The sequence below is a fragment of the Neomonachus schauinslandi genome, chromosome 1, assembly GCF_002201575.2.
Source record: "Neomonachus schauinslandi chromosome 1, ASM220157v2, whole genome shotgun sequence".
NCBI classification, from domain to species: domain Eukaryota; kingdom Metazoa; phylum Chordata; class Mammalia; order Carnivora; family Phocidae; genus Neomonachus; species Neomonachus schauinslandi.
Window position 1 is genome coordinate 97561565 of NC_058403.1, and position 12245 is coordinate 97573809.

Sequence of the window (12245 nt, forward strand, 5' to 3'; positions counted from 1 at the left end):
ATCTATATAAGAGAATATCTAGCTCTAAAATTTTTTTGAAGATTTCTCATTGTTATAAAAATGAATTATAAAATAAAAAATGATAAAATGCAATTCATAATTTGATCTCATAAGGTGTGTATGTAGACTTCTGTTTAGTTATGTGAGCCATGAATAAGAATTAAGAATTATATAAACAAGAATTCTAATGTTCTTGTTTGAGCAATTATACTTAAATTATTTAATGATTATTTACATGATATTTCAGCAATAAGAGAGAAACGTAATTTTTTCGTTGTTTCTCTGCAATAGATTTATGACCTCCAAACTAAGAGATATGAAGTTCCAGTACCTTTAAACATTCCAGCCATGCCAACAAGTACTTATGAAAACAGACTTTATGATGTTGAAATCAAAGAAAATCCTTTTGGCATCCAGATTCGAAGGAGAAATACAGGAAGAGTTATGTAAGTGATTGCATTATTTGCTCTGAGGAATATTTTGATTTTAGGTCAGGAGGGGGAAAGTAAGATTATTTTCACTGTGCTAGAGTATCAGTTATCACATCAAAAATGTTTCAATTTTATTAAATAACTTGGCCTGTTTTAACATTTTTAAACTAAATAATTATCACACTCACGGGACTATCATTAAGGATTAGTAAAATTTCATCTACATTTTGGATGTGATTGATTTCATTATTATCACACTCATTCTTCTAATCAAGTTGAGAACCAAAACAAAGACTCCTCTTGAAAAGTGTGAGTGTTAGCAAAAAAAGTAGTTGGAAATATGTAAGTATTTAATTAGAAATTAATTGAAATTGAAATTTATTAGTTCTGAAATCTGATAGAGTTAATACTATCTCTGCCAGGTAATGATGGAAGGAAATTATGATACACATACATCTCTCTATATTTTTATGTTACAACAAATAAACTTATGTAAAAAATTATTTCTATTTTAGTAAAAAGTTGAGCTTTGTAGACAAGCTATAGTATATAAAATATACTTTTATGTAATTTAAGCTTGCCATGCTACTTTATAGAAGATGAAGTCAGGATGTTTTCAGGTATTGTCAGGATGGATACAAATAATGAAGAAACTTATGTCTGTATTGTTTTAAAAATTGCTTTGTTACGACAATATTTTTATTTCAGAGGATAAGAAGTGAAGTCATTTTGTAAAAAATTTCTGTTGCAATGGCATGAATTATTTTTTATTTGGAAAACATTATTTTAATAATACTTCTCCAAAATCCTTAATATAAAAATTTTAATACGTTCCAAATTCTTTGTAATTCTTTGTTTTTTCCTTCCAACTTTAATTTCTTTTCTTCCTCTTTTACATTCTTGCAAATGACTAGAAAAACAATACATTCTCTGTAACACATTTCTTCTGGATTTATTTTAAAACACCCATTTTTATAAATACAAAATAAAAGAAGAAAATGATTGGGAGTAGTAATTAGGGAGAGCTTGGAATTAAAATATCCATCATTGGATGCCTGGGTGGCTCAGTCGTTAAGCGTCTGCTGTTGGCTCAGGTCATGATCCCAGGGTCCTGGGATGGAGTCTGACATTGGCTCCTTGCTCAGAGGGGAGCCTGCTTTTCCCTCTGCCTGCTTCTCCCCCTGGTTATACTCTCTCTCTCTCTGTCAAATAAATAAAATATTTAAAAAACAAAAAAAATTAAATATCCATCATGCCTTATTTTATTTTGATATTGATTTCATTTTATTCTTTATGTAGAAAAAGTTTACTGTGAGTATCTCAAGGGAACAGGAAAACAGAGGACTTTCAATTTCTGGGACATATATTACTTCTAGGCCAATATTATTTATAACTTCATATTAATTTTATTTTAAAAAGCAGTATATATCTAAAGATAAACATATAATCATATTCATCATATAATTTATTTTATTAATAATGCTTAATAAATGAAATATATTTTAGATATTCTTTAGCTTAGTCAAAAGAAAAATGTATGGGGATAATTATTTTCATTTGGTATTTGAGTACAGTAAGTACATAGAGAAAAATATTACTGGTTGTCAGATCACCTAAGAAAGAATTACCATTAGTTATTTGTGGTACTACTTTGTGTATATCTACAGGATTAGAATTGTTTTCTTTTCTTTTCAGTTGGGACTCCTGCCTGCCTGGATTTGCTTTTAATGACCAGTTTATTCAAATATCTACTCGCCTGCCATCAGGATATATATATGGTTTTGGGGAAATGGAACACACAACATTTAAGAGAGACCTGAACTGGCGTACTTGGGGAATGTTCACAAGAGACCAACCCCCTGGTGTAGGTATTAATATTTGACTCCTCCATGAGGCAACTAAGACCATGATTAGGATCTCAGCCACTTCTCTGTAGGCCTGGACTTCAGTACTGAAGTAATGACAAGGGGGCCCCAGACCTGCTACAGTGATTTTCTAAAAAGCAAACAAAAAAGCCACGGAGACAGGAGACAGGAGAAAGCAGAGGACTGGATGGATAACATCCTTGATTACAGTGAAAAGTGAGGTTGTAACCCCAACCCTATCCTCTCAATTGCATAGAACAAATATTCAGATTCAGAATCCCCTGCCAAATCAACTTTTACTCTCAGCTTTTAGAAATAACTGACTAGGGTTCTCCTTGAAAAAAAATTATTTTTTTTACTTTTTTGATATTGATTGGATGCTAACTTTTTCCTTTATGATACCGAGCTACAGATGTGCATTTTTATGAGGCCATACTGCTAGTTACATCTTTAGAAAATGTTTTTATATGCTTATGTCACTTTTCCCAATGTTTTGTCTTATTAATGGAATACATTTCATGAATATTTAATGAATTGTACAACTCATATTAACTATAATTATTCTAAGCATATCATGAAAAAACACATTTTAATAAAAATACTAGCTCATTTCCATTTTTCATACATTATGTGTATCTAAAGGATATATTCAGTATGAGATTATAAATGTATATACTATTGCAATTACTTTTTATTGTTAGGTGCTTAAACAACTTTTATCTGTATCATAATTGTTCAAACTTAGATTATGAAGACTGTTTTTCATTTGTATCAACTTCAAAGTTTGTTTTACAAAATGTGTTTCTTTAAAACTGCAACATTAGTATTGGCATTATTAGGTTAATATAATCTTGACTCTCAAAATATAAATCTTCTTTCACATGCTAATCAAATACTGGGATACAGTGTGAGTCAAAGAGGTCAGTTGTTGTGTGTGTGTGTTTTATTTTTTGTATTTTTAGAGAGAACACAAGCAAGAGTGGGGAGGAGGGGGCGCAGACAGAGAGGTAGAGAGAGAATCCCAAGCAGTCTCCCTGCTCATGGCAGAGCCTGACACAGGGCTCCATCTCAAGGTCCTGAGATTGATCTGAGCCAAAATCAAGAGTCGGAGGCTTAACAGACTGAGCTACCCAGGTGCCCCTAAAGTTGTCAGTTTGATTAGGGATCATCAACTTAAAAGTTTTGTGACTTTTGCAAGTCATTTCATGACCCTGAGTATAGGATTTTTATTCTGAAAAATGAAAAGATCTAGCTAAAATGAAATTAAATGTTTTATAAAATATTGTATAAACAAGATATTATCATTTAAAATATTATCATAAATATCATATAAACTTAGATATTACCATATAAGTTCTTAAGAGGTTTGAATACTTTCATCATTTTAATCATTTCTAGGACATTTTATTATTGAAAAAGAAGTGCCAATTTATAAATAAATTAAGACATACCTGTAGAAAGAAACACAACTACACTAATACTAATGGTTTTTTACATCAGTTAATATGACAATATTTGTGGGTGTTACAAATTTCTACATTCATTTGTATGCTCTAAAGCAGTAATGGTTCAAATAATAAGAAACATTTTTTCTAAAAGAGATATATTTATTTTAATTTAAGCATAGTTTTGTGTACAAAGAAGGACCCTTTAAATTCATATAGGCTCAATCTTATAATGAATTTAAATATTACCTTGATAAAATTCATATGCTACTATTATTTAAATATTATGCTATTATTACTTATATATTATATATGTTTAATTTTTTATTTTAGTATAAATTTAATTCCTATGGATTTCATCCTTATTATATGGCTCTGGAAGATGAAGGCTATGCTCATGGAGTTCTCTTACTTAACAGCAATGCAATGGGTAAAACAATCATTTGTTGAATTTCTTGTATTTTATATGACTCTTTAGTAAACTAGTATACATAGATAAAAAATTGTAATCATATTTTGGATTTCCAGATGTTACATTTCAGCCAACTCCTGCTCTAACTTACCGTGTAATTGGAGGAATCTTGGACTTTTATATGTTCTTGGGCCCAACTCCTGAAGTTGCAACCCAGCAATACCATGAAGTATGATTGTAAATTAAAAAAAAAAAAAGTTTTCTTTGTAATATAAAGTAACTCTCTTAGTTCACAAATAACTCTTTTTTTTTCCCCCAAAGGTAATTGGCCGACCAGTCATGCCACCTTACTGGGCTTTGGGATTCCAATTATGTCATTATGGGTACAGAAATACTTCAGAAGTTGAGCAAGTATTTAATGATATGGTGCCTGCTCAGATCCCCTATGTACGTATATAAATTTTTAAAACAGTGTTAAATATGTCATCTATAAAAGCAAAATAAAAAAAGTATGTATACTTTAAAATTAATCATTTGACAATAATTCTTAGGTTTTTAGTAGCACCTAATGACTTGGTTATAAGATTTTTATAAAGTGTCTTTATTAGATGAAGGAAAAAGGGTAATATCATTCCTTTTTCTCCTTTCTCTCTAGTTCCATGACCCTGAATTGTACTAAACAAGTCACTGTGCACTTGTTTTTCTCTCATAAACTTTGGGTTGCTTAAGTAATCAGGTGTATTTCCCATTTTTTTTTTTTATATGAGAATAAGAGTCCACAGAAACCTACTTCATCAGCTGATCTGACAAAATACGGAGAAGAAATTGGAAATGAAGCTAAGTGATTTTTGCCCTGGAACAGTGATAGTTGTAAGGTTAGAACACAGAATTAGGGCACTTGCAGAATATTCTCTTCCCTCAATATTCGGGAAACTAAATATTACTGAGTATCTAGAAATAATCATCCCTGTGATTTTATTTTTTAAACAGATTCAGGAATCCCAGGGGTCCTTCTGGGAGCACTTAAACAGTGAAATCCAGAATGCTTGGTATATAAGAACTCATTCTAAGAAGATTGAGAAGGGCCTCATTATAAGACATTGGTACATGTAATAGAATCAAGTATATGATTCCTGAATACATTATTATGAGGAAATTAATTGTATAAGTAGATGATATAGAAATATACAAGTGAATTTTTTTTTTATAAAAAGGAGTTTTTTTCCATATTAGGTCCATTATATGAGCCGTACTTTTTATAACACCTAGAAGAAGAAATTGAGTTAATGTCTATTACCAAAAAATAATTTAAAATTTTGCTATTTAGGTCTAAAGGATGTCATGATAGAATTCAAACATTTATTAGTTTAAACATATTTGTAAATACCTATTTGTAAGCACTATTTTGATTATTTAAGCTTGGACTATAATTCTAAAAAGACTTTGTTAGATAATAAGAGAATCTTATAATTGATGGATTTACTAATAATTCTTTCTTCCCCTTTGGCAATATTAGAATTACTTGAAATTACCCCCTATTGGCTTTATGTTTCCAGAAATAAAACAACACCTATTTCTGTATGTATTTTACAACATTCCAAATTGCCATTTAACATAATTTCATAGCGTCATAAATCCTTTACTCTTGTGTCTTCCTATTTCCCTTGGGAATTACATAACAAAATATACTGATCCAAAAGAATTTTTAGAAATCAAAAATTTTAAGTGAACGGTTAACAAACAACATTTATATGAACTTGTTTATGGACTGTTTTGCATCTTTATACACTAGTTTTATTTGTTGAGCATTGTGTTGCTTGATTAATTCTCTTTAGGATTAAGTGAAGAGGCATTTAAACTTTCATATTGCTATTACTTTTATATGATGACAGAATGAGATGCACTGACTTCTGTGATTCTTACCCCACTGCCACAATCTTCATATCTTTTAGGATGTTCAATATATAGACATTGATTACATGGAAAGGCAACTAGACTTTACAATTGATGAAAACTTCCGTGACCTTCCTCAGTTTGTTGACAAAATAAGACAGGAAGGAATGAGATACATTATTATCCTGGTTAGTATTTATATTTTATATTTTATCTGAGTCGTGTTATCTTGATTTCATTAAAATTTCTCTCTTAGAGGGCGCCTGGGTGGCTCAGATGGTTAAGCGTCTGCCTTCGGCTCAGGTCATGATCTCAGGGTCCTGGGATCGAGTCCCGCATCAGGCTCCCTGCTCCTTGGGAGCCTGCTTCTCCCTCTGCCTCTCTCTCTCTCTGTCTCTAATGAATAAATAAATAAAATCTTTAAAAAAAATTTATCTCTTAGAATGAGGGGGGGGGGGTTCAAAATGGGAAGACTATTACTTTAAATTCTTCCCAAATCTAAAACTTTCTTCCTTTAAGACTTTTATTTACATGGGCTGTTACCAAGCTACCTTTACATTTTGGTATACCCTTAGAGATCTAAGATTGATTCTGGAAGTCAAAGGCAAGCTGTCTTCTAATAATCATTGAAGCTACAAACTAGCCTCAATTTGTAGAAGCTCTCACAAAGTTATAATGGATTTTCCATTTCTATACAATTCTCAAATCATTCTATGGGACTGCTTCTTATGCTTGTCATGTTTAAAAATTTGACTTCAATTTAGTGATTCAATGGGGAGAATATTTTATCAATATCTTCTAGTAAGCAAGACAGGCAGCCAGTAATCCCACTGGGAGAAATAAAAACAAAACAAAAAAATGCCAGTAATCATTCTTGAAATCATAGCCAATACATTTTCAAAAGTTCTTAAAATTTCCTTCCAAGGAATTTAAAGGACAATCTAGCTAGAACACTGAAGTTTATACTGTCAGTCTATTTGTCAGTCTATGTGAGAGCACAGTAAAATGATAATGTAATCATGGAAAATTTTGTTTCATAACAGCAACCCAACTGGCTATACTTTCATTCCAGAGTTACCTGGTGTGTATTTCATTTTAATTTTAGGATCCAGCAATTTCAGGAAATGAAACAAAGTCTTACCCTGCATTTGAAAGAGGACTGGAGAAAGATGTTTTTGTCAAATGGCCTAACACCAATGATATTTGTTGGGCAAAGGTACTGAATTGATATCTTGAAATAAAATAAGTATAAAGTGTTATTTCATTGGGGGGCGCCTGGGTGGCTCAGTTGGTTAAGCGACTGCCTTCGGCTCAGGTCATGATCCTGGAGTCGCGGGATCGAGTCCCGCATCGGGCTCCCTGCTCGGCAGGGAGTCTGCTTCTCCCTCTGACCCTCCCCCCTCTCATGTGCTCTCTCTCTCTCATTCTCTCTCTCTCAAATAAATAAATAAAATCTTTAAAAAAATGTTATTTCATTGGAAGTTTCTATAGAGCAAAAAAAAAATTGTTAAAGATATATTCAGAGAGAGAGATACAGAATACAGAAATGTAGCGATTTAATAGCTAATAATCAAAATAATATATACTCTGTTTTCAACCCAAATTATCAGAAACAGAGAAAGAATTTATATAGCTCATATGTTTGTTTACTATTTGTTTCATCTTTAAATTGTCTTTTATTGCATTTTTTAGAATGTCTTGTGTTTATTATAAAATTAGCATTAATAAGATGGTTGTTCATGGGGCGCCTGGGTGGCTCAGTTGGTTAAGCGACTGCCTTCGGCTCAGGTCATGATCCTGGAGTCCCGGGATCGAGTCCCGCATCGGGCTCCCTGCTCAGTGGGGAGTCTGCTTCTTCCTCTGACCCTCCCCCTCCTCATGCTCTATCTCATTCCCTCTCTCAAATAAATAAATAAAATATTAAAAAAAAAGATGGTTGTTCATTATTCTACACTGCAAGTCATTTAAATGTTTGAACTTCTTTCATTAATAAAAGAGACAGTGTTTTCAAGAGCTATACTTATATTCCTGACTTGAACAAGGAATATAATGTATTGTATTTCATTTAAGCAATAATATTCAGACCTGGATGTATTAATTATTATAGAAAAATCCTGATTTGGTTTACATATAAAAGAGTAAACAAAAAATCCATTACTCCTAGCTAGAATGAAAAACAAAAACAAAATTCCATGAGATGTGATGAAATACAATATAGAATCCTTTTATTCATCTTGGACCAAAAATAACATATTAGTGATAAAACTGGTGAAATTCAAACATGGCCTGTAGATTACTTAATAATATTGTATTAATGCCAATTTCTTGGTTTTGATAATTATAGAGAGGTTATAAATTTTTTAACTTTAGGGGAAACAGAGAACTCTAGGTATAATGTTGGTGGCTTTTCTGTAAGTCTGAAAATAGTTCAAAACAAAAAGTTAAAAATAAAATAGAAAAAAATCCTAACAAAAAGTTAAAAATAAAATAGAAAAAAATCCAGGTTTTTCTGTGAGTCTGAAAATATTTCAAAACAAAAAGTTAAAAATAAAATAGAAAAAATCCCAAAATAAAAAGTTAAAAATAAAATAGGAAAAATAAAATAGAAAAAAAAAAGTTAAAATAGAAAAAAAAATAAATAAAATAGAAAAAAAACTTGATGAGAAGTCATAACACCTTAAGAAACATGCAAGTATAGAGTATGGCATATTGGCCATAAAAAGGGTTTTTTTTTTTTTTTCCTATTTTCTTCTTATTCTATATGTCTATACATTTTCTCAGATTTCTGTCCTCTGTTCCATTCCTTTAGGGAGTTGCTCCCCATCAGCAAGTAATCCATTGTAGGTAACTAGTCCTTGGGAATTATCTACACTTTTTTTATATGGAACCATCTAACTTTTACAACATAGATTCAAATTCTCAGAGCTTTCAGCATGATTGAATTTGGGCTCAAGTTGTGTGTTTGTGGTTGGGGTAGAGGAAAACATTGGTAGGCGGGGAGGCAGGGACAGAGATGAAGATATGGAGGGAGAAAGAGGAGTATTTAGTACTAATTGTGAAAGCTAAGAAGATGTTTGCCTCAGCATGGCATCATCCAACTCAGATCTTCAATTCCTTTTAAATAAAAATATATCTATTGTTTTTAGCTTTTAATGCTGGAACAATTGCAGAAACAGTTTTAACATACCACATTAAATTAAATTTAGTACGTGCCTTCATATTATTCTCGACTAGAACTTTTGGTTACATGCATTGGTTTTAAAACCACTACCTACTACAAAGGTTGGCATTCTTTTTCCTATTTGCCATATTAAAGAGAAAATTAATATGAAAGATGGGAATAATTTGCAAATGTTACATTTACCAAAACACAAACTGAAAAAAAAAAAAAACAATTGAAAGAATTACCAGTCTCAACATATAATAATATGCCTCCAAAACCCTATTATACTTTATTTACAATATAGTCATACAATACTGAATTTATTTTCAACTATTTTCCCATTCCTTCTTTCTCTGTAGGTTTGGCCAGATTTGCCCAACATAACAATAGATGAAAGTCTAACTGAAGATGAAGCTGTTAATGTAAGTTTTACACTGATTGACTACATAACTAAAAGAAATTCAGCACTTGGATTTAAAGATCATTTTGACGATTAATTCAATTTAAATATTTTCTTCAAAAAAGTAGATGACTTACTTTTAAATTCTCTATACCAGACCATGTTTAAATCATACGGTATTTCTATTTTTAATTTTTTGAAGAATATCTATGCTGTTTTCTTAAGTGGCTGTACCACTTTGCATTCCCACCAACAGTGCACAAGGATTCCAGTTTCTCCATATCCTTTCCAAAACTTGTTGTCTTTGTTTTTTGGCTAATAGCCATCCTAACAGGTATGAGGTGATATCTCATTGTGGTTTTTGCATTTTTCTGATGATAAGAGATTATGGGCATCTTTTCATCTACTTGTTGGCTATTTGCATGCATTCTTTAGAGAAATGTCTATTCAAGTCTTTGGCCCTATTTTAAGCAGGTTATTACAGTTCTTTTCTTTCTTTTTTTTTCCCATTGGGTGGTAGAACTTTCTTATATACTTTGGAGATTCACACTGTATCTGATATATGGTGTTTAAATATTTTCTCTTGTTCTGTAGTTTGCCTTTCACTTTGTTGCTTATTTCCTTTGCTATGAAGAAACTTTTTTGTTTGATTTAGTTACTGTTTACTTTTGCTTTTATTGCCTGTGACGTTGGTGTCATATCCATAAAATCTTTGCCAAGACCAATGTCATGAAGCTTTTCCCTTTGTTTTCTCCTAGAAGTTTTCCAGTTTCATGTGTTACATTAATGTCTTTTCTCCATTTTGAGTTGATTCTTGTGTATGATGTAAGATAAAGGTCCAATTTCATTCTTCTGCATATGTATATCCAGTTTTCCCAGTACCATTTGTTGAAGAGACTATCCTTTCTCCATTGTGTATTTTTGGCACCCTTGTCAATGATTAGTTGACTATATATGTATGGATTGATTTCTATGCTCTCTATTAGGTGCCATAAGTCTATGTGTCTGTTTTTATGCTGGTGTCATACTGTTTTAATTACTGTGGGTTTGGAGTATATTTTGAAATCAGGACATGTTATACTTTCAGCTTTGTTCTACTTTCTCAAGATTATTTTGACTATTCAGGGTCTTTGTAGTTCCAAGTGAATTATAGAATTGTTTTTATATTTCTGTAAAAGATGCCATTGGGTTTTTGATAGAGGTTGCATTAAATCTACAGATTGCTTCTGGGTAGCACAGACATTTTCACAATATTAATTCTTCCAATCCATGAACATGGGATATCTTTCTATTTATCTGTGTCTTCTTCAATACCTTTCAGCAATGTTTTGTAGTTTTCAGTGTACAAATCTTCCACCTCCTTACTTTTATTCCTAAGTACTTTATTATCTGGGTTGCTGTTATAAATTGGATTATTTTCCTAATTTACTTTTCTGATAGTTCATTGTTAGTGTATAAAAATGCAACTGATTTTTGTATGTTGATTTTATATTCTACAACTTTATTTAATTTATTAATTCTAACAGTGTGTATGTGTGTGCATGTGTGTGTGAGAGAGAGAAAAACATTTTTTTCTGAATGAGCATGATATTAGCTGGGGGTGTTTAATATATCATCATTATTATGTTATTTCCTTCTATTCCTAGTTTGTTGAGAGTTTTTATCATGAAAGGGTGTTGAATTTTGTCAAATACTTTTTTCTTTTTGTTTGTTCAGATGATCATGTGATTTTTATCCTCATTCTGTTAATGTGGTATATTACATCAATTGATTTTCATATGTTGAACAGTCCTTGCATCACAAGATTAAATTCTATGTGTTCATTGTGTATGACCTTTTTAATATGCTGCTGAATGTAGTTCTCTTGTATTTTGTTGAGAATGTTTGCATCTGTATTTATAAGAGGTATTATTCTGTAGTTTTTCTTTTTCTTGTGATATCTTTGACTTTTGTATGAGGGTTATGCTAGCCTTTTAAAATGAGTTTGGAAGTATTCTCACCACTTCAGTTTTGGGGGGATAAATTTGGAAGGTATGGCATTAGTTCTTCCTTAAATGTTTGGTACAATTCTCCAATGTAGTTATTTGGTCCTGGACTCTTTTTTAGGGGGGGTTTGGTTACTGATTCAGTCTCCTTACAAGTAATTTTTTTTTCAGATTTCTATTTCATTATGATACAGTTTTATTAGGTTTTACGATTCTAGGAATTTATCATTTCTTCTAGGTTATCCAGTTTTTTGATGTTTAATTATTCATAGTGGTCTCTCATAATCGTTTATAGGCTGAAAGTGAAGTGATGTGAAAAATGATATTCTATATAATGGCAACCAAAGGAGGGTGGCTATACTTATATCCAAAAAAATAGACTTTAAGTCAAAAACTGTCACAGGAGACAAATAAGGACATTATTAATGATAATAGGTTTAATTCATCAAGAAGATATAACAATTATGAATATATATGCACTCAACATCAGAGCACTTAAAGATATGCAACAAACATTGATAGAACTGAAAGAGAAGTACACAGTAGTACAAACAGTAGAAGGCTTTAATACTCCTTCTTCAATAATGGATGGAGCAAGTAGACAGAAAATCAACAAAGAAACATGGACCTAACACTATAGACCATATGGAC

At 31.4% G+C, this 12245-nt stretch overlaps 1 protein-coding gene across 1 annotated transcript in view; it reads left to right on the forward strand.

Moving 5' to 3' along the window:
- The window catches only part of SI (sucrase-isomaltase), a 98123-nt gene that overhangs the window by 50174 nt on the left and 35704 nt on the right, over nucleotides 1-12245 (forward strand). Inside the window, exons 26-33 of the mRNA XM_021702632.1 lie at nucleotides 292-446; nucleotides 2127-2295; nucleotides 4075-4171; nucleotides 4270-4382; nucleotides 4475-4600; nucleotides 6106-6234; nucleotides 7152-7262; nucleotides 9569-9631. Of these exons, the coding sequence (XP_021558307.1) occupies nucleotides 292-446; nucleotides 2127-2295; nucleotides 4075-4171; nucleotides 4270-4382; nucleotides 4475-4600; nucleotides 6106-6234; nucleotides 7152-7262; nucleotides 9569-9631 (963 nt within the window). The remainder of the gene's footprint in view (nucleotides 1-291; nucleotides 447-2126; nucleotides 2296-4074; nucleotides 4172-4269; nucleotides 4383-4474; nucleotides 4601-6105; nucleotides 6235-7151; nucleotides 7263-9568; nucleotides 9632-12245) is intronic.